The sequence below is a fragment of the Trachypithecus francoisi genome, unplaced genomic scaffold, assembly GCF_009764315.1.
Source record: "Trachypithecus francoisi isolate TF-2019V2 unplaced genomic scaffold, Tfra_2.0 Contig01603, whole genome shotgun sequence".
Taxonomy (NCBI): Eukaryota; Metazoa; Chordata; class Mammalia; order Primates; family Cercopithecidae; genus Trachypithecus; species Trachypithecus francoisi.
Window position 1 is genome coordinate 1,753,942 of NW_022681445.1, and position 25,288 is coordinate 1,779,229.

At 41.4% G+C, this 25,288-nt stretch overlaps 1 protein-coding gene across 4 annotated transcripts; it reads left to right on the forward strand.

Annotated features, from left to right (window-relative positions):
- Window positions 1-1,093: 1,093 nt before the first annotated feature.
- Window positions 1,094-24,449, forward strand: PRDX4 (peroxiredoxin 4). 4 transcript variants are annotated; one of them, XM_033195382.1, is made up of 8 exons: window positions 4,532-4,886; window positions 8,597-8,714; window positions 12,634-12,750; window positions 16,796-16,918; window positions 19,679-19,809; window positions 20,950-20,984; window positions 24,047-24,097; window positions 24,335-24,449. In XM_033195382.1, the coding sequence occupies exons 1-7, from the start codon at window positions 4,646-4,648 to the stop codon at window positions 24,095-24,097; spliced, it is 816 nt and encodes a 271-aa protein (XP_033051273.1). In that variant the 5' UTR covers window positions 4,532-4,645; the 3' UTR covers window positions 24,335-24,449. The 4 variants fall into 4 exon arrangements, with proteins under 4 accessions (XP_033051287.1, XP_033051273.1, XP_033051281.1 ...); XM_033195390.1 differs by having other exon boundaries at window positions 24,047-24,093; window positions 24,335-24,447; XM_033195396.1 differs by lacking the exons at window positions 4,532-4,886; window positions 24,047-24,097 and adding an exon at window positions 1,094-1,552.
- Window positions 24,450-25,288: the final 839 nt, after the last annotated feature.

Here is a 25,288-nt window from a genome sequence, read left to right on the forward strand (position 1 = left end):
AATAGATGGCAGAGCTCCGATTTGAATTTAAAAACAACTGACTCCACAACCTGTGCTTTTAACTACCATCAGTGTTGGTACTTAATTTGCCCATTTGTGAAACCTATTTGTGCCCATTTGTGAAACCAAAAATGCTTGGGGCCTCCCAGAAAACCTATTGAAACATCAGTTGGTGGCTCATGCCTGTAATCCCAGCACTTTGGGAGGCCGAGGCAGGCAGATCACAAGGTCAGGAGTTCGAGACCAACCTGGCCAGCACAGTGAAATCCCATCTCTACTAAAAAAATACAAAAAAATTAGCCAGGCATTGTGGTGCACACCTGTAATCCCAGCTACTCAGGAGACTGAGGTATGAAAATTACTCGAACCCGGGAGGCGCAGGTTGCAGCAAGCTGAGGTCGCACCACTACACTCCAGCCTGGGCAACAGAGCAAGACTCTGTCTCAAAAAAAAAAAAAAGAAAGAAAGAAACGAAATAAATAAACGAAAGAAACATTACTTCTGGACCTGTAATCACAGCGCTTGAATGGTTTTGTTTGTTTGCTTGTTTTGTTTTTTTGTTTGTTTGTTTGACACGGAGTCTCACTCTGTTGCCCAGGCTGGAGTGCGGTGGCACAATCTCGGCTCACTGCAATCTCCGCCTTCCAGGTTCCAGCAATTCTCCTGCCTCAGCCTCCTGAATAGCTGGGATTACTGGTGTGCACCACCACGTCTGGCTAATTTTCGTATTTTTAGTAGAGACCCGGTTTCACCATGTTGACCAGGCTGGTCTTGAACTCCTGACCTCTGGTGATTCGCCTTTCTTGGCCTCCCAAAATGTTGAGATTACAGGTGTGAGCCACTGCACCCAGCCAGAATGTTTTTAAGCTCCCCAAGTGTTTATGAGGTGCATCCTGGATTTGGAACCTTCCCCCTGTCTCTGATGGTTTTGTATTATTAATATGGGCTACTGACTCCAGCTGGATGATAAGTATCTTGAGGGCAGGGCCCCCACCTCAAGCTTCCTTGTTGATGTCACTGTGACATCACAATGTCTGCACAAGTATCATTGGATGAAAGGATTCAGAGCAACTGCCACCCAGAATGTCAGTTGCCAGGGGGCTCCAGCAGAACTGAGGGACGAACAGTAGGTGCCTGAGAGCTGGCCGATCTGGTCACTCTCTCCAGTGGGCCACAGGGGCCCACTTGGTGGGCAGTCCCCGCTGCCAGCTAGAGCATCTCAATTCAGCCCAGAGCAAAGAGGTGTAGGGACATAACGCTTTCCTCAAGCTTCCTTTCCCAGGTCCAAACTTAGAGGCCCAGTTTTGGGCCTAGAATTCACTGAGGCTTGTGGCTGTTTGTCCAACGGTCACCATGGATCACCGAAGCCGACTACGGGGCATGGGCCTGAACCGAATCCCTGGGACTCAGTCCCGGGTCCCCCGAGTCCCACTCCCCTTCCACGTGGAACAGGAGGCCAGGGGAGGAGAAGACTGGGAGCGAGAGCCACCTCGTCAGAGGCCTCCTATCTATGAGCCACCAGAAAGTGAAGAGCTGCCAGATAATGTTATGGGTAAGGACACACCCTCCCTTGGCAGAAGGAGGTTAGCGTCACCTTTTTCATCCTTTACCTCCAGGAAGCAGGGGCTGGGAAGCAGAAAGCAGAGTATACGATGGGCAAAACTAGGGTAAGGGATGAGCTTGGAAGGGGGAGATTTTCTATCTGCCACAAAGGCTTGTTTCACAAGAGTAAGGATAAAATATGTGAAAGCAATTTGAAACTGAGGCTGTTTGGAATATTAGGTGTTATTTATAAATCAGGTGTTTGCAATGTCAGTTGCTTACTGTGGGCCAGGTTCTTTGGGAAACAAAGACCAATTACATGTTGATTTCAGCCCCAGAGAGCCCACAGTCTAGTAGAGGAAAGACAAACTTAGGAAGGTTTCTGCAGGATTCAGAAAGATAACAGGTGCTTACAGAAAACAAACGTAACATGTTCTCACTTAATTGTGGGAGCTAAAAATTAAAACAATTGAACCCATAGAGATCGAGAGTAGAAGAATGGTTACTAGAGGCTGGGAAGGGTAGTGGGGTCCTGGGGAGGAAAGTGGAGATGGTTAGTGGGTACAGAAATATAGTTAGAATGAATAAGACCTACTATTTGATAGCACAACAGGGTGACTATAGTCAATAACAATGTAATTGTATACCTTAAAATAACTAAAAGAGTATAATTGGATTGTTTGTAACACAAATGATAAATGCTTGAGGTGATGGATACCCCATTTACCATGATGTGATTATTACACATTGTATGCCTGAATCAAAATATCCCATATACCCCACAAATATATATATGTGTGTATATATACACATATATATACACACATACCTACTATGTAGCCACAAAAAATTTTTAAAAATTTTACAAAGAAAGATAACAAGTACTTGCAGGAAGACAGAGTGCACCCTTGGATCATACAGGTTCATGCCTGTAATCCCAGCACGTTGGAAGGCCAAGGTGGGCGGATCACAATTAGCCGGGCGTGGTCGCATCGCAATTAGCCGGGCGTGGTCGCGCGCACCTGTAATCCCAGCTACTCAGGAGGCTGAGGCAGGAGAATTGCTTGAACCTGGGAGGCGGAGGTTGAAGTGAGCCGAGATCATGCCACTGCACTCCAGCCTGTGCGACAGAGCAAGACTCTGTCTCAAAAAAAAAAAAAAAAAAAACACACACACCTACGCAGGGTTGAGTTGCAACATTGCCTGTTTGCTTTATAGTTCCTTTCCAGCTGGAAGAGAAGAAGTGGTCTAGGGATATGGCTTTTCAGGTTAGACTTTTCTTCCCCAAGTTTTTGGGGACCTGAAAAGGGCTCCGACTCGAGAGAGGAGTCATGGCTGTTCACAAAGATCACTGCAAGGAAAATAATAAGAAATGTCTGTTACAGAGATAAAACGCAAGCTATTCAGAGGCAGAAAGGTTAGTTTCCCTTTTGAGGGGCGGGGGTGGCGTGGGATGAGGAGGCTTTTTGGGAGAGATGGGCGTGGAAGGATGTCTAACAAGTGCTGGTGGCGAGGGTCGTTGGCCCTTCAATGGTGGGAAGACAGCCATGGGCGAAGCTTTGTGGAAGAAATAGGTGTGAAGGATGAGAAGGCCTAGAACAGTGCTGAGGGCGCGAGGCCAGTCACGGGCAGGGTGCGAAGGCTCGAGGCCTGTCACCGGCAAGTGTGTGAGGCCAGTCATGGGCAAGGGCGTGAGTCCTGTCACCAGCAAGGGCTCGAGGCCAATCACCGGCAAGGGCTCGAGGCTTGTCACAGGCAAAGGCGCGAAGGCTGGAGGCCTGTCACGGGCAAGGGTGCGAGGCCAGTCACCTGCGAAGTTCTGTGTACAAGATGGGCCCGGAAGGATGAACGGGTTTCTAAAACAGTGCTGAGGGTGGGAGTGCAGGAGATCAGTCGCAGGTGACGACACAAGGGGGTCTTAGTCCAGCTGGTGGACGCTCGGTGGCCTGGCCTGCGCCCAGTGCGCAGGCGCACACAGCAGGTCACAGAGGGAAGACAGCGCAGGCGCACACAGCAGGTTGCAGAGGGTGCCCATGGCGAGGAGATGGGTGGGGAGGGCAGGGAAAAGGCCAGGGATTGGGTGATGGGGCAATTGTCAGAAGAAGAAACAACACTGCTGGGAGAGTTTTTTCTGGTAACTTTTCAAGTCTTCATTTAAATTTTTTTTTAAAAAGCTACCTTTGAAACAATAGATTAGGTCACCAAAAACTGCCGTTCACCCTTGCCTGCTGGAGGAAAGTAAATGGTTAGACCTATCCTCTCTAAGTTTTTCCAGCACTTAAAAGAGCTGCAGGTAGTGCAGATCATGACACTGTTCACACAAATCACTTCGAGAAAAAAAATTAGTAAATGTATATTAGATCTTGAAACTTATTCCTATCTGGAACTTGGTAATCTTTGACCAACAACTAACTCCCCATTCCTTCCCTCTCTCCCTGCCTTCCCTACTGCCCAGCCTCTGGTAAGCAGCGGGGTAAATTTTACAGTCAATAATAATGTGTATTTCAAAATGAATAAGAGTAAATTTAAAATGTCTCACCATAAAAGTCATAGGTAAACAAGGCGATGGATAAGTTAACTAATGTGATGTAATCATCCCACATTGGATACATATTTCAAAATATCACAGTGCATCCCACGAATGTATACAATTATGATTTGTCAAACATAATTTTTTAAAATGTTAAGTGACTTTTAGAAAGCTTATTAGAAGTATAAAATGCAAGCCATTCACAAGCACATAGGCTAGATTCCGCTTGTGGGGGCTTGTGTGCAGTGGTGAGGCTTTGTGGAAGAGATAGGCGTGGAAGGATGTCTAAAACAGCGCGAAGGTCAGGAGACCTTGTCGCAGCCTTTGCAGAGTCGGAGTACGTTTCCAGAGCCTGGTCCGCCGCGGGACGCAGGCGCAAATGCAGGCTTAGGAGAGGGGAGGCGGGGTCGGCGCCCACGTGGCGGGGCGGTGAGCTGGGGGGGGGAGGGGGCGGAGCAGGTCTCGCGAGGCCGCGCCCCGGCTCGCGCGGGCGTCGTGCACGCGGTTGTAGCTGCCTGGCGGCGGGAGAAGCCGCGCTCGCGCCGAGGGACGTGTTTCTGCGCTCGCGTGGTCATGGAGGCGCTGCCGCTGCTAGCCGCGACAACTCCGGCCCAAGGCCGGCACCGAAGGCTGCTTCTGCTGCCGCTACTGCTGTTCCTGCTGCCGGCTGGAGCTGTGCGGGGCTGGGAGACTGAGGACAGGCCCCGCACCCGCGAAGAGGAGTGCCACTTCTACGCTGGTGGACAAGTGTACCCGGGAGAGGCATCCCGGGTATCGGTCGCCGACCACTCCCTGCACCTAAGCAAAGCCAAGAGTAGGTGGCGTCCCGCCAGAGGGTGGGAGGGGAGACTCCGGAGACACGTGTACCCCGGTTACACCCCCGGAGTCTGGGCTTGGGCGGCACCCCCTAGGCTGCCTCCGGGCCCTGGGCGGGCCTGTTTCTCTCCTAGGAGGGCGGGGAGGGAATAAAGGGGAGTTCTAGCTGTGAAGAAAGGTATGGTTTCCACTGATCAGATTTTAGAAGAGGTAGTGGTTACCCCAAAAGCCGCAGCTGAGGGAAAGTGGGTGGCCCTAGTCCCGAGTTTGCATCGAGGATGTTGGGCAAACTGAAACAGTTCTGAAGCATCTCAAAGTGCCTGCAGCACATCCCGTCTTTTTCAGGTACTGTTTCAGCGAAGGAAGACATTGATAGGTTGAATAATGATTCACAAAAAGTTTGATTAAACAGAAAAGTTGCTAAACACAGTGCTCGGGAGGTCAAACATTTCGTTTTTCTTTCTTCCTTTTTGTTTGCATCTTACAAAGATTATTGGTAAAAGCCACTTTCCCCAAAGCTCGTGTAGTTAATGGATATTCCTTATGTTTCTCAGACATGAAGAACCTATTACAGAGTGTACTTTTGAGGGAAATGAGGGGAAAGGAGGTTAGAGGTATGCATTTGGGTTGATGATAAACCTCGTGGCAAATTTGTGTCCTGCCAATTTGGTTTTTGATTATTTGCATTTCTGTCCAGTGTACAAAGCTAATGGCCACTTTCAGGAATGACACGTCAGACGAAGTAGATACTGTGAAACTTGTGGCCTGCTACAACTGGATGTTAAAATTAACCAAAAGTGAACAGTGGCTATAGATATAGACTGTCTCTTGCTTGCTATTCAGTCACCTGCTTTTCCTACAGATCATTTGACATTCTGTAGGTGTGCCGTTGGCTTTTATGGTTCAGTTACAGCATGTTCCATGCCAGTATTCAGTGAAAAAAGTAATGCTTCACAATTCTGAATCCCTAGAGTTAAATGGAATGTTGTTATGACTTAGGATGGGTTGGGAGTGATAAATGAGAAAAACTGTTTTGTCCTCTTAAACATTTACAGTTCTTACTTACCGAAAGTTAACTACTTTGGGACTTTTTTTTTTTTTTAGACGAAGTCACGCTCAGTCACCCAGGCTGGAGTGTGGTGGGGCAATCTGCAACCTCCGCCACCCTGGTTCAAGTGATTCTTCTGCCTCAGCCTCCCGAGTAGCTGGGACTACAGGCGCGCGCCACCACACCTGGCTAATTTTTGTATTTTTAGTAGAGACAGGGTTTCACTGTATTGGCCAGGTTGGTCTGGAACTCCTGACCTCATGATCCGCCTGCCTCGGCCTCCCAAAGTGCTGGGATTATAGGCGTGAGCCACCGCGCCTGGCCTACTTTGGGATTTTTAAGAAAACCAGTTTTAAATTTTAAAATCACAGTATTTCCAAGTCCCACTGGTTTTACTTGCCTGGGAAAGTATTTTAAGTATGTCAGCCAGTTAAGTGTTTACTTACATTACATATATTTTCCATAGGAAACAAATCTACTTCAAAGCTTTCCCTTTACCAGCAAAACTTAACATTTTAGTTGTTTACTACATTTCTCTGTCACAGTTATTTTCTTGCTACATTATGGTTATTGCAGGCTTATCTAGAATTAAAGATACAAAGACTTTTGTTAGTAAAGACTCTTATGGAGCCATTAAGGCTATATTTTCAAATAATTTTTAGTAATATCAAAAACTTTATAATTAATTTACTGTTTCCTTTAAGGAGGAAAAAAAGGCGGGGATGCAATGTGGCAAATTTGTGTTTAAAAAAGCATGGAAAGGCCAAGGCGTGGTGGCTCATGTCTATAATTTCAGCACTTTAGGAGGCCGAGGCTGGCTGATCACCTGAGGTCAGGAGTTCGAGACCAGACTGGCCAACATGATGAAACCCCATCTCTACTAAAAATACACAAATTAGCCGGGTGTGATGGTGCATACCTGTAATCCCAGCTACTGGGCAGGCTGAGGAAAGAGAATCCCTTGAACCCGGGAGGCAGAAGTTGCAGTGAGCCCAGATCACACCACTGCACTCCAGCCTGGGCAACAGACTTGAGACTCTGTCTCAAAAAAATAAATAAATAAATAAAATTGTAAAAATAAGACTGGAAAAACAGACATTAGAATGTTAACAGTAGTTAAGTTGATGGGAGTTATGGAGAGAGAGGGTTTAAGTATTCTTTGTACTTCTCTGCATTTACCAGAATCTTTATGTTAATTACGAAATTTATATTCAAGACAATTTGTGTTTTTTTTGATAAATGCAAGGGATTGCTTTGGGAATTCCATTTATAGATCTTAGCAAAGTAACTAACATTCTTAACCAAATATTTCCAAAATCAATTTTCAGAACAAAATTTATTTTTCAAATATGGTTTTCCCAGTATGCTAAAATCATTAGGGTGCATCATTGTATAGATCATGAAAATTATTATAACCTTTCACTTAAGTAGCATTTTAAGTAATTTATTTAAAGTATATATAATTGAATACCCTTCTGTCTATTTCTCCCTCCTGGCCTTTACCTAATCAGATCAGGATTATATATATGAGGTAGGATGCTGGCTCAAGATAAGTAATCATATGTTATATATTAATTTTTAAGAGAAATTCATGTTGTTTGTCTCTATTTCGGAGTGACCATAAATGGTGACTGTTACAGAAAAGTATAAGCCTTACTTTCTACGAACCTTAGCCAACTTGGAAGCAGGTATTGACCTCAGTGTTTGTAAGGGGTCTGAAAGTATAAGTGCTATCTGAATGTGTTAACAGAGCATGAAGGTGCATTATTATCTAAGTGTGTTAGCAAAAATTACTGTATGCCCTTACAAGACAGCGGCATGAACTGTTCAGTTTCCATTGGGTCACTTGAAACCTGTTCAAGGGAGTCTTCTTTCAAAGCCCTCTAGGAAAATGATCCCATGGTCTGGGATTTTACACTTCTAGCCTGACGTATTTGTACATTCCCTCCTCATTTTGTGTAGCCTCATCTGCAGCAGGTCCTCCATGTGTATGTTAGAAGCTGGACAAACTAAATTAGTACATCTGGAAGACTTCCATTAGAGAAAGGAGAATCTAATTATTTGAAATGTAGGAAGTTGACAACTTGAAGCAGGGCTATAGTGAAGTATCCAGGAGGATTTAGTGCAGGGTGGAATTTAAGGGGTCTGTGAGCATGAATAGGGGAAGAAAGTATTTATTTTCACTAACCCCCATCTGAAAGTTAGTGTTTCCTTCTATTATGAATGTCAGCAACAAACTACACTAGCTTCAGCAGTACTTGTACCTTTCACCAATAGAACCACAGTTATTTTCTTGCTACATTATGGTTATTGCAGGTATCCTGAAACACCATCTTCACTCATCGTTATCTTAGGTAGTTAAGTTGTCAGATCATGACTAGATCTTGCAGTTTTGAAGTGTTACAGAGCACGTGTATTATGATATCACCATTTTAAAAAATATTTTGATAATTGCATTTAAATACAATTGGTTTCTTTTGTATTCTATGTATTTTCCTTTTTGCATTCAATAACACTCTTTTAAGAAGTCTGTAAGCTTCACCAGACTGCCAAAGAGATCTAAAGTTAGCCCTGATTTTTAGTGATTTTCTAAAGATGTCCTTCTACCATTCCACCAACTTTCTAAGTGTTACAGAACATCATGTATTTTTCTTTCTTAGTTTCCAAGCCAGCGCCCTACTGGGAAGGAACAGCTGTGATCGATGGAGAATTTAAGGAGCTAAAGTTAACTGATTATCGTGGAAAATACTTGGTTTTTTTCTTCTACCCACTTGATTTGTAAGTAATACATGTAAATAGCAGCTAGTAAAATCTTAGTCTTTATCAATTGTTTTTTAGGAATATCAAACAGAAATTTTGTTCAGCTCTTGGTTTTTAAAAAGGCAAGTTGAAGTAAAGAAATGTATTTAAAAAGGTAACATCTACCATATATTTCAGAGTCATAACACATCGACCTCAATATTTATGTCTACATGATTATGTTATAATGGAATAATTAGAGGAAAGCTACAATATATTCATTAAGCTATACCTACTAAGGCAAGAAAATGGACTGATAATATTTTAGAAAGCATTTAATAGCAAGACTTATGCCATAATTCTTTTTAATGTATCCCTCTTAATTAGAAAAATAATTCTGTAATCCCAGCACTTTGGGAGGCCAAGGCGGGCGGATCATAAGGTCAAGAGATCAAGACCATCCTGGCCAACATGGCGAAACCCCATCTCTACTAAAAATACAAAAATTAGCTAGGTGTGGTGGTACGCACCTGTAGTCCCAGCTACCCGGGAGGCTGAGGCAGGAGAATCACTTGAACCCTGGAGGCAGAGGTTGCAGTAAGCCGAGATTGCACCACTGCACTCCAGCCTGGCGACAGAGTGAGACTCCGTCTCGAAAAAGAAAATTAAGCCATTTTCTCTAGTGATACCATGTAACTGTGGTTTTTCCGTTTTTATTCTTTGCTGCATCTGTTGCTTTTCTGGGATTTGAACATTTTGCTGAAAATACTATATACTGCTTAAGGAATAAGGAATAACACCTGTGTATATGTTATGCTTATTGTGGGGTTTCTCGTCTTTCTTTAACTCTGTGACAGTGAGCATTTTTGTATATGGTCAGAAAGTTGACTAAAAGTAAATACTCCTACAGCTTTATTCACATTAAGGATTTAATTTTATTTTGCCAAACACTATTTTGAGTGTTTTTCAAAACTCATGAAAGTGAAAAGAGACCAAAAAGAGTTATGTCAATTTTTATCTTTTATTCTCTTGGAACTTACTTTTTGGTTAAAAAAAAGTAACTAGAAGTTTCCTCCTCTATCTTTGCCACTGTGCCTTTTTCCATTAGGACTAATCTAGAACCACATAAATCATATTTAAACTTGCAGGGAGGGTATACTTAAGCTCACTTCTATAGGTTGTTTCTAGGCCAGGGATTAACAATTTTTTTCTACTGGATTTGGCCTGTTGACCCGTTTGCCAACCCCCGCTCTAAGCCAAATAGGAAGAATTCTCATGAAAATTATTACATTGAGACTAAAGTTATGAGTCTGCATAATATATATCTTTTAAATTAGTAAGAACTTGCTTCTTTCTAATCAACTCATACTGTGACCTGATTTTAAGTATAGCTTAATTTCTAATAGAAACCAGAAGTAGAAATTTCAGTAAACATAAAAAATGACAGGCCTTCTAAATTCATGTTTATAAAACCAGAAAGTTAACATGTATGTTAAATGTATACGACTAACACCCTGAATTTGGAAATTAGTCTAATGTAGCAGAAAAATATGTTATGTTTCTCCATTGTTATTCATAACTCCATAATGGGTAAGAGATAGTTAACTGGAGCATGTTGTTAGCAGTGGTCTTCTGGGACAAGGAGCTAAGATAGCTTCTTCCTGTTTTCATGTAATGCTGGACTGTGCCTGGTTAGAGAAGGAAGAATTCTGGGGCATTTACCACAGTCTACAAGGAGGAAAGTTACAAACGTAACCCTTCAGTTTCCTGCCAAAACTTTTTCTGTCTTCACTAAGAAGTTGGTCAAATGTATCTCTAGGTAGCATTCCTTGAAATAAGAAGAAAGGCAGAGGCTGGGCGCAGTGGTTCACGCCTGTAATCCCAGCACTTTGGGAGGCCGAGATGGGCAGATCACCTGAGGTCAGTAGTTCTAGACCAGTCTGGCCAACATGGTGAAACCCCATCTCTACTAAAAATACAAAAAAAATTACCCAGGCGTGGTGGTGGGTGCTTGTAGTCCCAGTTACTCAGCAGGCTGAGGCAGGAGAATTGCTTGAACCCGGGAGGCGGAGGTTGCAGTGAGCTGAGATCACACCACTGCACTCCAGCCTGGGCGACAGAGTGAGACCCTACCACAAAAAAAAAAAAAAAAAGGAAGGCTGAGGCTGACCATTCCTACCCTTTAGAAAATATTTAAAATACATTTTATAGCCCAGGTTTCCAGGGACATCATCCTAGATTAGAACTGTCTACTTGGACATGACAGTGCTGTACCTGAACAGCTAAAACATGTTAAAATCCTGTATTGGTCTCTGATAGGAACTTGTGCCCGAAGTCTATGTTTTTCAAACTTTCTTGACCATGTCTCACAGTAGGAAATACATTTTTCATTGCCAGCCAGTACACAGGCACATAAATATACAGCAACATTCCATCTGGATGCACCAGCACAGCCATGCTCCTTAAAATGCTGAAAAACCCTCATATCATGTGGTAAATAGCCATTTCCCTTCCCTCCCCAGGTAGTTAGTCCTCCTGCCTGGTCCCTTTCAGAAACCTCCAGAACAAAAGCCAGCTTTGAGTTAAGGTTGTTAAATATTTTGAATATCACTGTTGAAGACAAACATATATATGTATTTGTATATACAAACATATGTTTCATAATTTACCCTTACTATGTATGATATAGTCTCCTATTTTTTATTCGATTTCACTTTTTAAAAATGTTGTTTAGAACTCAGTTGATTTAAGGAGTCCCTACCATGGTTTGAAAAAATGCCACCCTAGTAATATTCTCCAAACATGGCCTTCTGACAACATGAGGGTATTAAGGTATAAAATCCCTGGTTGCACAGGACTGGTAGACAAGGTGGAAGAGGACCTTATCAAGAAAGGAGGGGTGGGGGTACTGGAAAACATTGCCTCCTCTCCAAAATACAGATAGATGCATGTAGTTCATAGGGTTGGTATAGGAATATAAAAAAAAATAGTGGACAGGTGCAGTGGCTCACGCCTGTAATCCCAGCACTTTGGGAGGCCGAGGCGGGCGGATCACGAGGTCAGGAGATCGAGACCATCCTGGCTAACACGGTGAAACCCCGTCTCTACTAAAAATGCAAAAAATTAGCCGGGCGAGATGGCGGGCGCCTGTAGTCCCAGCTACTTGGGAGGCTGAGGCAGGAGAATGGAGTGAACCCGGGAGGCGGAGCTTGCAGTGAGCCGAGATCGCGCCACTGCACTCCAGCCCGGGCGACAGAGCCAGATTCCGTCTCAAAAAAAAATAGTGAAATGATGTAAAATGTTTATAGATCCTTTGAAGGCTGTAAAGTACTATATAAATAAAAGGTATTATTAAATAAAAGTAATAAAATGGGGGGTGGCTATCACTATAAGGGAGAAGGGAACACCGGTTGACTACTGATCTATTAAGTTGTAATAAGAAAGTTTATTGGGCCGGGCGCGGTGGCTTAAGCCTGTAATCCCAGCACTTTGGGAGGCCGAGACGGGCGGATCACGAGGTCAGGAGATCGAGACCATCCTGGCTAACACGGTGAAACCCCGTCTCTACTAAAAATACAAAAAATTAGCTGGGCGAGGTGGCGGGCGCCTGTGGTCCCAGCTACTCGGGAGGCTGAGGCAGGAGAATGGCGTGAACCCGGGAGGCGCAGGTTGCAGTGAGCTGAGATCCGGCCACTGCACTCCAGCCTGGGTGACAGAGCAAGACTCCGTCTCAAAAAAAAAAAAAAACAAAGTTTATTGAGATGTAGTTGAGAACTCTGTAATGTTTCTTTATTAAATATTTGATCAAATGACAGTTTTGAAAAGGTTGAAATATAAAATTATTCTTAATGTGCATTTTTATTATTAAAGGTATTTGTAAAAATTGTCATTTGAAAGTTTAGGTATATGCTTATTTGGAGAATACTGATTTTTTTTGTTTGTTTGTTTTACCTTTCAGCACATTTGTGTGTCCAACTGAAATTATCGCTTTTGGTGATAGACTTGAAGAATTCAGATCTATAAATACTGAAGTGGTAGCATGCTCTGTTGATTCACAGTTTACCCATTTGGCCTGGTCAGTATCTTACACTTACATTTGTAGAAAAAAAGAATGGATTTACTCTTAAAGCATGGGCAGATAAATCTTGATATGATACAATAAGAATATAGTCATTTATCAGGCAATTTAGGAATAGATTTATCTAAGAGTAATACATGCCTCTACACATTTTCCGGGTTAAAAAAAGAGAGAAGAGTAGTATAATCAGCTGCAATAGTAAAAATGCTTAAGGATTTTATAGGACATTTCAAAATTAGGGGAAAAGTTAAATGCAGTAGATGTGATTTCTATAGCAAAAACCACTGAATTATATGATTACTTTATTATGATAAATTGGGTTACCATAATCTGAAGGGAAAAAAATCTTTAAAATATGCCATTTCTCTGTTACACAGTTATATAGTCAAACTCAGCTTTTACAATTTTCAAGAAACAATAATTTTTTTAAATTAATTTAAAAAAATTTTTAACTCAATAATCATAAAAAGATGTTCTACCTAAATTCGTTGTAAAGAATTGCAAAATAAAATGACAAGAGATGCCAATTTTCCCTGTCTGTTTGGCCAAGATTTTAAAAGATTGAAAAAATTTATCCACTGTGGACAAAAATTGAAGAAATGGCACTCACACACAGCTATTTAGCATTTCTGGAGAGCAGTTGGGCAACATGTCTCAAAATTGAAAATTTACATGTTAATATGAGTTTTTAATAGTGTCCACAGTCTTGTGCAGAAAACTTTGTGCACAATAAAGACCATTCAGAATTGGGCCAGGCACAGTGGCTCACACCTGTAATCCCAGCACTTTGGGAGGCCGAGGCAGGTGGATCACCTGAGGGCGGGAGTTCAAGACCAGCCTGACCAACATGGAGAAACCCCATGTCTACTAAAAATACAAAATTAGCCAGGCATGCTAGCAGGTGCCTGTAATCCCAGATACCCAGGAGGCTGAGGCAGGAGAATCACTTGAACCCAGGAGGTAGAGGTTGCAGTGAGCTGAGGTTGCGCCATTGCACTCCAGCCTGGGCAACAAGAGTGAAATGCCATCTCAAAAACAAAAAACAAACAAAAAAAAGATTCAGAATTATTTTGGTTTTAAAACATAATATTCAATTTATTAAAGTTACAAATTTAAAACACGAGCTTTTTTTCATTTATAATCTGTGTGTGTGTGTAACAAATTTTCATTGCTTGGGGAGCTACAATTTAATTAATTACATTTCCCTAAGAAATTAATTCCCATAAGTATTTTTAAATGCAGTTATATGTTTAATATATTTGAATTCCTTAAGTATCTCAATTTTTAGACAAACCTTCCCAAATACTTACGTAGTTCTAATGTGCCAAATTCTCTTAAACATTATAAATAACTTAATATATAAATATGTACTGATTATTTCTTAATATAAAAATATTAAAATAGCCTGGCATGGTGGCTCATGCCTATAATCCCAGCACTTTGGGAGGTCAAAGCAGGAGAATCACTTCAACCCAGGAGTTCAAGACCAGCCTGGGCAACATAGTGAGACCCCATCTATACAAAAAATTTAAAAAATTAGCCAGGTCTGGTGGCACATGCCTGTGGTCCCAGCTACTCGGGAGCCTGAGATGGAAGGATCACTTGAGCCTAGGTGGTTGAGGCTGTAGTGAGCCAAGATCATACCATTGCACTCCAGCCTGGGCAACAGAGTGAGATCCTGTCTCAAAAAAAAAAAAAATTAAAATCTAGGCTTAATTTGCTTCATCATTTCCTTTAAAAAAAAGAAAGACAGGGTCTTACTGTGTTGCCCAGGCTGGAGTGCAGTGGCACAATCAGTCATAACTCCCTGCAGCCTTGAACTCCTGGGCTCCAACAGTCCTTCTACCTCCCCAAATAGTTGGGACTGCAAGCTTGCACCACCATGCCTATTTTAATTTTTATTTTTGTAGAGATGGAATCTTGCCATGTTGCCTGGGCTGTGCTTCATCACTTCTGTAGTAATTCTAAATCTTCCGAGGATTAAAATGCATATCCACTAAGGAAAAAGTTATGTCATCCCAAATAATTTGGGATTGCTTTCCCAAGGAAATTTGGGGATACATTCTCAGCTGGATAGGTTTCACATCAACCAGAGATTTCTACTTGGGTGTCAGAACTGGGGGTCCAGATACCTGGAGCAATGTCGTTTTGTTTTCTGTCTGCTGTGTCAGTACCCTCCTGTTACAGCATCAGCCCATGTCTCCTGGTTTCAAGTTACAGAATACCCATTGAGCATCCCTAATCTGAAATCCACAGTGTTCCAAAATTCAGAATTTTTTGAGTGCTGACATAATGCTCAAAGGAAATGTTCAGTGAAGCATTTCAGAGTTCAGATTAGGGATGTTCAACCAGTAAGTATGCAGATATACCAAAATCAGAAAAAATCTTAATCCAAAACACTTCTGGTCCCAAGCACTTCTGATAAGGGATACTCAACCTGTACTGAAGACTGATGCATCTGATATTATAACTAACTTCTTTCACTGTTTCAAGTGGACTTTGCATTTCTTTGACTCTCAGAATGTTAAAATGTCATCCATTTGTATCCTGTCTATCTCTTCAAGGCTTTGTCTTATGATCACACTACTGAGATCATGCTTATGATACTACATATCTTTTGATCTATCAGTTTCACTTTCAGAAATCAGTTAGACAAGTGTATAAAAGTAAGAATACAAGGATGTTTTCAGCAGTGTTTATAAAGCAAAAAAAAGTAAATGGTTTAAATCTCCATCATGGAGATTAGTAAAATATAGTAAAGATGGTCCTGACTTATGATGGTTGGACATATAATTTTTCAACTTTACAGTGGGTTTATGGGATAGTAAATACATTTTTAGCTAATGATATTTTTAACTTATGATGTGTTTATCAAGACATAACCCCGGCTGGGCACAGTGGCCTGTAATCCCAGCACTTTGGGAGGCTGAGGCAGGCAGATCACCTGAGGTCAAGAGTTCAAGACTAGCCTGGCCAACATGGTGAAACCCCGTCTCTATTAAAAATACAAAAATTTGTTGGGCGTGGTGGCAGGCGCCTGTATCCCAGCTACTCGCAAGGCTGAGGCAGGAGAATTGCTTGAACCTGGGAGGCAGAGTTGCAATAAGCCAAAATCGTGCCTTTGCACTCCAGCCTGGGCAACAAAGCAAGACTCCGTCTCAAAAAAAAAGACACAACCCCATCATAAGTCAAGGAATATCTGTGTATCCATACATTAAAAATGTGTTATAGGCCAGGCACAGTGGCTCATGCCTGTAATCCCAGGGGAGGCCAAGCCGGGTGGATCATCTGAGGTCAGGAGTTCAAGACCGGCCTGGCCAATATGGTGAAACCCCGTCTCTACTAAAAATACAAAAATCAGCCAATGTGGTGGTGGGTGCCTGTAATCCCAGCTACTTGGGAGGCTGAGGCAGGAGAATCGCTTGAACCTGGGAGGCAGAGGTTGCAGTGAGCCGAGATGACGCCACTGCATTCCAGCCTGGGCGACAGAGCAAGACTCCGTCTCAGAAAAAACAAAAATGTGTTGTAGGCTGAGCACAATGGCTCATGCCTATAATCCCAGCACTTTGGGAGGCTGAAGCAGGAAAATTGCTTGAAGCCAGGAATTTGAGACCAGCCTGGGTAACAAAGCTACACCCCATCTCTACAAAAAAGTGTTTAAAACATTAGTCCAGTGAGATGGTGCACACCTGTAGTCCCAGCTTCTCAGGAGGCTGAGGCAGGAGGATCGCTCGAGCCTGGAAGTTCTAGGCTACACTGAGCTATGATCACATCACTGCCCTGCAGCCTGGGAGACAGAGCAAGACCCCATCTCAAAAACATAAAATAAATATGCGTTGTGTATATATATTTTTTTAATGTTTAAAGGATATGAATATATTAAATGGGAAAAGCAAAATAGAAAGTATATTAGCCTGTTTTGTTAGTGAAAGAATGCGTGTATTTTGTTCATGTGTGTGCATGTGCATGTATAGAGAAAGAGTGCTGTTTGAATATATGCTGTTTACTTAGCTCTGAGAGGTAAGCATTCTGTTTGTTACAGGATTAATACCCCTCGAAGACAAGGAGGACTTGGGCCAATAAGGATTCCACTTCTTTCAGATTTAACCCATCAGATCTCAAAGGACTATGGAGTATACCTAGAGGACTCAGGCCACACTCTTAGGTACCTTTCAGTGGTTTTACATTATGACAAACCCAAGCATGTTTATAATCCTCCTTGAAATAGATGTTATTTATGAAATAGAAGAACAAATTTTGATTAAGAAATATTATTTTGAGACCAGGCACGGTAGCTCAGGCCTGTAATCCTGGCATTTTGGGAGGCCACGGTGGACAGATTACTTGAGGTCAGGAGTTTGAGACCAGCCTGGCCAACATGGTGAAACCCTGTCTCCACCAAAAAATACAAAAATTACCCGGGCATGGTGGCGTGTGCCTATAGTCCCAGCTACTCGGCAGGTTGAGGTGGGACAATTGCTTGACCCTGGGAGGCGGAGGTTTCAGTAAGCCCAGATCATGCCACTGCACTCCGGCCTGGGCGACAGAGTGACAGAAATAATAATAATAATAAATAATTGGCCGGGCATGGTGGCTCACACCTGTAATCCCAAGGCGGGCAGATCATGAGGTCAAGATATCGAGACCATCCTGGCCAACCAACATGGTAAAACCCCATCTCTACTAAAAAATACAAAAATTAGCTGGGCATAGTGGCACATGCCTGTAGTCTCAGCTACTCGGGAGGCTGAGGCAGGAGAATCGCTTGAACCCAGGAGGCAGAGGTTGCGGTGAGCCAAGATCGCACCACTGCACTCCAGCCCAGGTGACAGAGCAAGACTGTCTCAAAAAAAAAAAAAAACAGAAAGAAATATTACTATGTTCTATTAGTCTTTAAAATAAACCACTAACTTAAACTATGTTACTTTATATTAGCCCTGATTAAACTGTGTTAGCATCATAGACTTTTAGAGCTGGAAGATTATTTAGAGATCTTTCACCAACCCTGTCATCTTACAGATGAAAGAGACAGATTCATAGAGTTCCGTGATCTTAGCCAAAGTTATATAATTATTTAATTACAGAGCCCAGACTTAAATCCAGGTCCCCCAACTCCTTGTCCATTTCTTTTTCCTTTTTTCCAAACTGACTCCAGTAATGTTTTTTTCTAAATACAAGTGTCATACTACTTAGCAAACCTGTGTCTTTGGAGTAGGAAAAATTAAGAAAATATTTTACCCAGATACTCTCACTGGGTTACTTGAGCTAACAAACATTAATAGAATTCTTTGAAAAGGGGGCAATTTTAGCGTGAAACAGTTGTAATTTGGTTGTATTGCTGATTTGCTTTGTAGTGCCAATAGTTTTTCTTAAATGTTTTATGTGAAAGTGTCAGTATTTTATAATCCTGTGTTTTTTATAACAACTTTATTGGAATATAGTTCACATATAATACAATACCCATTTAAAGAATACAATTCAGCTGGGCATGGTGGTTCATGCCTGTAACCCCAGCATTTTGGGAGACCTAGGTGGGAGGATCCCTTGAGCCCAGGAGTTTGAGACTAGCCTGGGCAACATAACCAGACCCTTGTCTTCTACAAAAAAAATTAATAAATTTTGTTAAATTAGCCTGCTGTGGTGTCACATTCCTGTAGTCCCCCTACTCAAGAGGCTGAGATAAGAGGATCGCTAGAGCCTGGGAGTTCAAGGTTGCAATGATCTATGATCACACCACTGCACTCTAGCCTGGGTAACAAGAGTGAGACCCTGTCTCTAAAAAAATTAAAAATAAAGAATACATTTCAGTGGTTTTTGTGTATTCACAGAGTTGTGCAACCATCACCACAATTTTAGAATGTTTTCATACTCCAAAAAACCCCGTACCCATTAGCAATCACTCCCTGTTTCCCCTAACCCACTTCCCCTGGCTTTAGGCAACCACAAATCTACTTTATGTCACCATAGTTGCCTATTCTGGACATTTCATATAAATGGAATCCTACAATATGTGCTTTTATGACTAGCCTCTTTTCACGCATAATGTTCTCAAGGTTCATTGTATTGTATCATGTATTGCTACCAGCAATTACCCCTCTTTTGTACTTGCTAAGTCTTTAATGTTTTCTGCTTTCATAAAGTCTGTTACTAAGTTAATTTCCAAGAGTAAATATGCCCCAAAAAAGACTGAGGCAGTTTTAAAATGTGGAATCATTTGAACATTAACCAAGTAAAATTATCTAATGTTAGCTATATTTTTATTTGAGCCATTAGTTTCTTTTTAAAATTTTTTTTTAAGGCCGGGCATGGTGGCTCACGCCTGTAATCCCAGCACTTTGGGAAGCCAAGGCAGGTAGATTGCTTGAGTCCAGCAGTTTGAGACTAGCCTGGGCAATATGACGAAACCCTGTTTCTACAAAAAATACAAAAATTAGCCGGGTGTGGTGGCACACACCTGTAGTCCCAGCTACTCAGGAGGCTGTGGCAAGAGGATCACTTGAGCCCAAGAGGTTGAGGCTGCAGTGAGCCGAGGTCATGCCACTGCACTTCAGCCTGGGCAACAGAGTGAGATCCCGTTTGAAAACAAATTTAAAAATTATTCTTTATTTTCAAAATAGTACATGCACATATGTGTATAGTTTTTAAAAGCCAGATTATCTTCAACAACTGTAAATACTATGGTACATTTCTTAACCGAAAACAAATTTTTAAAGCTGCAGTTTTACAGTGATAATTCCGAATTATACATTAGATTGAGGGAGGGATATGCGCACACGTGTGTGTGTATGTGTGTGTGTGTGTGTGTACCATTGGAGTAGGTAGGTAGTGTGGTGTTTGTTCTGTATAGCATCCTTCTGTGTGGATGGTATAGGAATTCACAATACATAGAAGAAATGGCCTCACCTCTACCATTCTTCCCTTACAGAGGTCTCTTCATTATTGATGACAAAGGAATCCTAAGACAAATTACTCTGAATGATCTTCCTGTGGGTAGATCAGTGGATGAGACACTACGTTTGGTTCAAGCATTCCAGTACACTGACAAACATGGAGAAGGTACCTTTCCTTTCTAACCTTTTGATTTTTTAGTTTGAAAGATAGCATAATTCGTTTGGTTTCTTATCATAAAAGTAATTTGGATATTTCCACAGTTTTCTGATTATTTACAAATTATTAGCAGATCTTTTTAACAGACCAAATTATAATTTAAAGTGCTTTAACAAAATATCAGACCAGGCATGGTGGCTTATGCCTGAAATCCCAGCATTTGGGAGGCCAGGGTGGGAAGATTGCTTGAGCTCAGGAATTCGAGACCAGCCTGGGCAACCCAGTGAAACCTCACCTCTACTAAAAATCAATATATATGTATATATATGTGTGTGTGTGTGTGTATAAAACTAATGTATTCTGCTTACTAAATAAGATGCAAAAATATTCACTATTTGCATAGTCCTTTTTGATAAACTCAAAGAGAAAAGTTTCTGCTACTGCAATTTTTAAAATTATGTTTCTGCAAGCTTAGAATGTGTCAATCTGGCAATATTTAGTGATGTAGTTTTCATTTGCCTGTTTGTATTATTGAATTTAGCCTTTAAATAATCCTTGATCACTTTTCTGCCTTTCAGCTAAGATGAAGTATAATAATGTAATCTCTGGGCTTATTCAGTATCACATTTGTAATCTACAAGTTCATCATTTTGCTAAAATAGAACACATATATTCCTTTTAAAAATGTCACTGAGTCACTGAGTCAGGATGCATTCTAAAGTCTCTTTTGACAAATAGTGAATCATGTCATCAGTACAAAGTACTGCAGGAAACATGGCAAACAAGCTAACTGGAAGTTTATGTAAATTTGGAGGAATTTTTGCCATGCCTAGGCCTTTCAGCTCACCAGATTCCCAAACTTTCCAACTGTATTAGAGGGGCAATCAACTTGATTTCTTATATTTTTAATGTAACTAAACACAATTGCTAAAAATGAAAATAGATTAGCTGCCTGCTGGTAAGTTCCATGACTGAAATTCCTTGGTGTGAACAGGAGGCTAATAGAAGTCATGTGCTCGGCGGTCTGGAAATGTTCTTATTAGTATATTCTGTTAACTTCAGTCTCATATAGAAACAGAAAAAGTCAGTTGCTGGAGGTAACTGAATTCTGTTTTTAAAATGTCTTCTGCCTCTTTTTGTTTCTTTTAGTCTGCCCTGCTGGCTGGAAACCTGGTAGTGAAACTGTAAGTATTTTTTTTTTATGTTGAGTTGATGGTTAGAGTCAAAAAAAAAAAATGCTAACCTTAGAATAATCTTTCCTTGTTACTAGAACTGTCTTGATTTTGTAAATGAAGTAAACACTGCTAAGCAGAAATCAAAGTACAGACATTCTTTGGCCTCTAGGAAGAGTAGCTGAAACTGGAGAAAGCAGAATATGGGATGTGATGCTGTAAAGATTTTAAAGCCAAGTATACAGATAAATACACCATTCCAAAAAAAAAAGGCAGAGGGGAGACTTGGTAGAATAATTCAGAAGTCCTATAGGTCATGTATCAAATGTCTTCCTGTATTCTGGAGAGAGGAAACAGTCACAAGCAAACCCTTTCTATGCATAGTAAGAAGTTTTGAGAAAATCTAGCTCAATTAATACTGAAGATATTGATTCTCTCCTTGTCATGAAGAAAGAAGACATTGAAACACGTATATTCTTTCATTTAGGAGGCTGTATAATTTTTTTTTTTTTTGAGACAGTGTTGCTCTGTCACCCAGACTGGAGGGCAGTGGCATGATCTGGACTCACTGCAACCTCCGCCTCCAGGGTTCATGCAGTTCTCCTGCCTCAGCCCCCCAAGTAGCTGGGACTACAAGCCTGCACCACCACACCCAGCTAATTTTTGTATTTTTTGGTAAAGACAGGGTTTCACCATGTTGTCCAGGATGGCCTCAAACTCCTGGCCTCAAGTGATCCACCCTCCTCAGCCTCCCAAAGTGCTGGGATTACAGGCATGAGCCACTGCTCCCAGCCAGGAGGCTGTATAATTTGTAGACAATCCTGAAGTAGTCTCCTGCCAAAATACAATTTAGAAACTTGCTTGAACCTTTTTAGGAAGAATATGTATATCTTCTAAAAATCAAGAGTTTTACACAAGCTGCAGTTAGGAAATTGGGAGATACTAGAGCATTAGAGGAAGAAATCATTATCTTTGGGTAATAGAAAAATATAGACTCCTAAGACTTCCTTCCTTAGCAAACCAAAGAGAAGTACCATTAGCCATAGATAACCACTGGTAGAAATTTGCGCACTAACCTCAGGTGTGCCCCTTTCTGGTCCTTGAACGTGCTAAGCTGATTCTTGCCTCAGGGCCTTTGCCCTTGCCGTTCTTTCTGTACTCCATCTGCATGACTAGTTCCCTCTCTTTGCTCACATTTCTGCTCAAATATCATCTTAGAAGTCTTTCCTCACCACTTTTTCCCCACCCTACACATCCTCCAACCAACTTTTTTTTTTTTTTTGAGACGCAGTCTCACTCTGTCACCCAGGCTGGAGTGCAGTGGCCTGACCTTGGCTCACTGCAACCTCCGCCTCCCAGGTTCAAGCGAGTCTCCAGCCTCAGCCTCCCAAGTAACTGGGATTACAGGCGTGCACCACCACACCTGGCTAATTTTAGTATTTTTAGTAGAGACAGGGTTTCACCATGTTGGCCAGGCTGGTCTCAAACTCCTGACCTCAAGTGATCCACCCTCCTCAGCCTCCCAAAGTGCTGGGATTACAGGCATGAGGCACCACACCTGGCCCAACCAACCTATTTGTAAAAGCGTTTATTACCGCAACCTAAAATTAGAATTAGGATGTAACTCCAAGGGCAGGGACTTTGGCTGTGTTGTTCACTAATAAATACTGCCTATCATAATACTTGGAATAGTTTCCATAGAGCGAGTCTGTTGAAAGAATGTCCAAACACATAAATATATACAACTATTATTTGTCAATCAAAAATAAAATTAAAAAGAATGACCACCACAGTATGTGATAACACGTATGCATTCTTCTGGAGGGAGAATCCATAGTTTTCATCAGATTCTCAGAGATTTGTGGCCCCCAAAAGTTAATCATGTAAATAGTCAACATGTTTTCTGAAATGTCCGGTACTCATCCTGTAATACCTTTCAGAGTTAAATTGTACTTCTTGGGAGCTCTCACCGATCTCTGGGAACTTGGACACCTAGCACATGCCTGTGATTGGAGATGTTATTCATCAGTCACAGATGGTTTTGCTGCACCTCCAGGGGGAAGTGCCCCCTACCTTGAAGATGTGTCTGAAGTGCTTTTTAAGGCTTCTTAAGCTGCTGCTTAAGCCAGCAGCTTCTGATTCATATTTCTTTCTATAAGCCTCATAATCAACAAATGTAAACTAACCCGACTGATTATACTTTAAGGTACCTAGTGCTCAAAGTACCTTTAATGTATAATTTCAAATCCCCTTTGAGATCCATCAGATCAACATAGAGATGAGTAAGTTTGCTATTGTAACATTAACTTTGACCTCAAAGGCAAACCTGTTTTGCAACCCATCAGAAATTGATTCAGAATCAGTCCATTACAAAAGTTACAATAAGTTATTTATATATATATAAAGATAGATGTACTTACCTATAACTAGCAAGTAACATAGTTAATGTGAGGTCAAAATATATTGGATTTTTTTTTTTTTTTTTTTTTGAGGTGGTGTCTTGCTCTGTCGCCCAGGCTGGAGTGCAGTGGCAGGATCTCGGCTCACTGCAAGCTCCGCCTCCCGGGTTCACGACATTCTCCTGCCTCAGCCTCTCGAGTAGCTGGGACTACAGGCGCCCACCACCATGCCAGGCTAATTTTTTGTATTTTTAGTGGAGACGGGGTTTCACGGTGTTAGCCAGGATGGTCTCGATCTCTTGACCTCATGATCCACCCACCTCGGCCTCCCAAAGTGCTGGGATTACAGGCGTGAGCCACCGCGCCTGGCCTGGAAATTTTTTTAAGTCTAACAGATTTGTAAGGCTGTGATGCTTTTCGAGGGAACACAACAGTATTCATTAATTATTGACAGTAGTGCTTGATGTATTTGAGTTTGGGTTTTTTTGTTTTTGTTTTTGTTTTTTACTTTGCAGCTTGAGATTTAAAAGTTGTATTCTGGACTTTAGTAAGCCCTTAGTGAACACCTGCCTCCTTTTCAGATAATTGTGGCATACCATCATTTTAGCAGCAAATGATTTTTAAAGTACATTAACATCTGTAGCCATGCTCTCTAAATGTGTTTGACTTAATTAGATCAAACCTGAAGATGCCATGAAAGCCTGGTGGCCAAGAGAAGAGCTGTAAGTAAGTTTTGGGGTGCTTGAGTACAGATGTTAATTTATTCGCAAAAAATACATAAAAATATTTGTCTTTTGGAATAGCCGAAATTAGTAGGTAGGACACATCTCATTTTTTTCTAAATATACAATCTGATATACAAAAATAATTTTTACTCAAGGCATGGGCAACTAATGTCAGATTACTCATTATGTACTTTGGCTTTAAAATGAATAATTTCCTTTTTTTGTTTTGTTTTAACAGATAATCCCAGATCCAGCTGGAAAGCTGAAGTATTTCGATAAACTGAATTGAGAAATACTTCTTCAAGTTATGATGCTTGAAAGTTCTCAATAAAGTTCACGGTTTCGTTACCACATTGTGTTGCAGTAGTAATTTCTTGGAGAATATAAAGATCCACGTCAGAGTCCAAAGATGTTTAGCGTTAGCGTTAGACACTGATGTCAAAAGACAAGCAGTTATTCTCTGTCTTTCCAAAGGAAGAAATGGGAGATTGAATCAAACTAACAGCAATAATGACATTTATGGAGTATATGCCATGTGCCAGGCATTGTGTTAAGCAGGTTAGGGGCATTATTTAATCCTCACAGCAACTCATTGAGTTCTTTATTTTACAGATGAGGAAACTGAAGTGCAGGTAAATTACTTACCCACAGTCACATAGCTACCTAGCAAAGGCAAAATCCGACCTTGCACCCAGACAGGCTAATTCTAGTTTCTGAGCTCTTAACACTCCACTGTGGCTCACCTCTCCATACCTTTGAGGGTAGCGGTCAAGAACACCTTGTGAGCACACTCACCTTCCACAGTAATAGGAATAGCTGGCCCCATGGCCCACTGCTCTGTAATAACATAAAGCCTTTTGCCCCCACCCCCATCTCTAAATTTACATCTTCAGCTTGTACCAAATTTATAAGTAACAAGTTAGATATTTATATTTAGTTTAACAAAATGTGAACCCTTAAATACATATAACTAACTCTTAACAAATGACCATATACAAACCTGAACTCCAGTGCTACTTCATCACCCCATTGCCACCCCAATATGGCAATTACTTTATTGTCATTATCTGTAGACATTGCCACATAGTTAAGAGACCAGGTACCCAGGAAAATTAACTTCTTGCTATCTGTCTTCCATGCTAATCTGCTAATCTCTTTGTTTTGTTTTGTTTTGTTTCTGAGACAGTGTGTC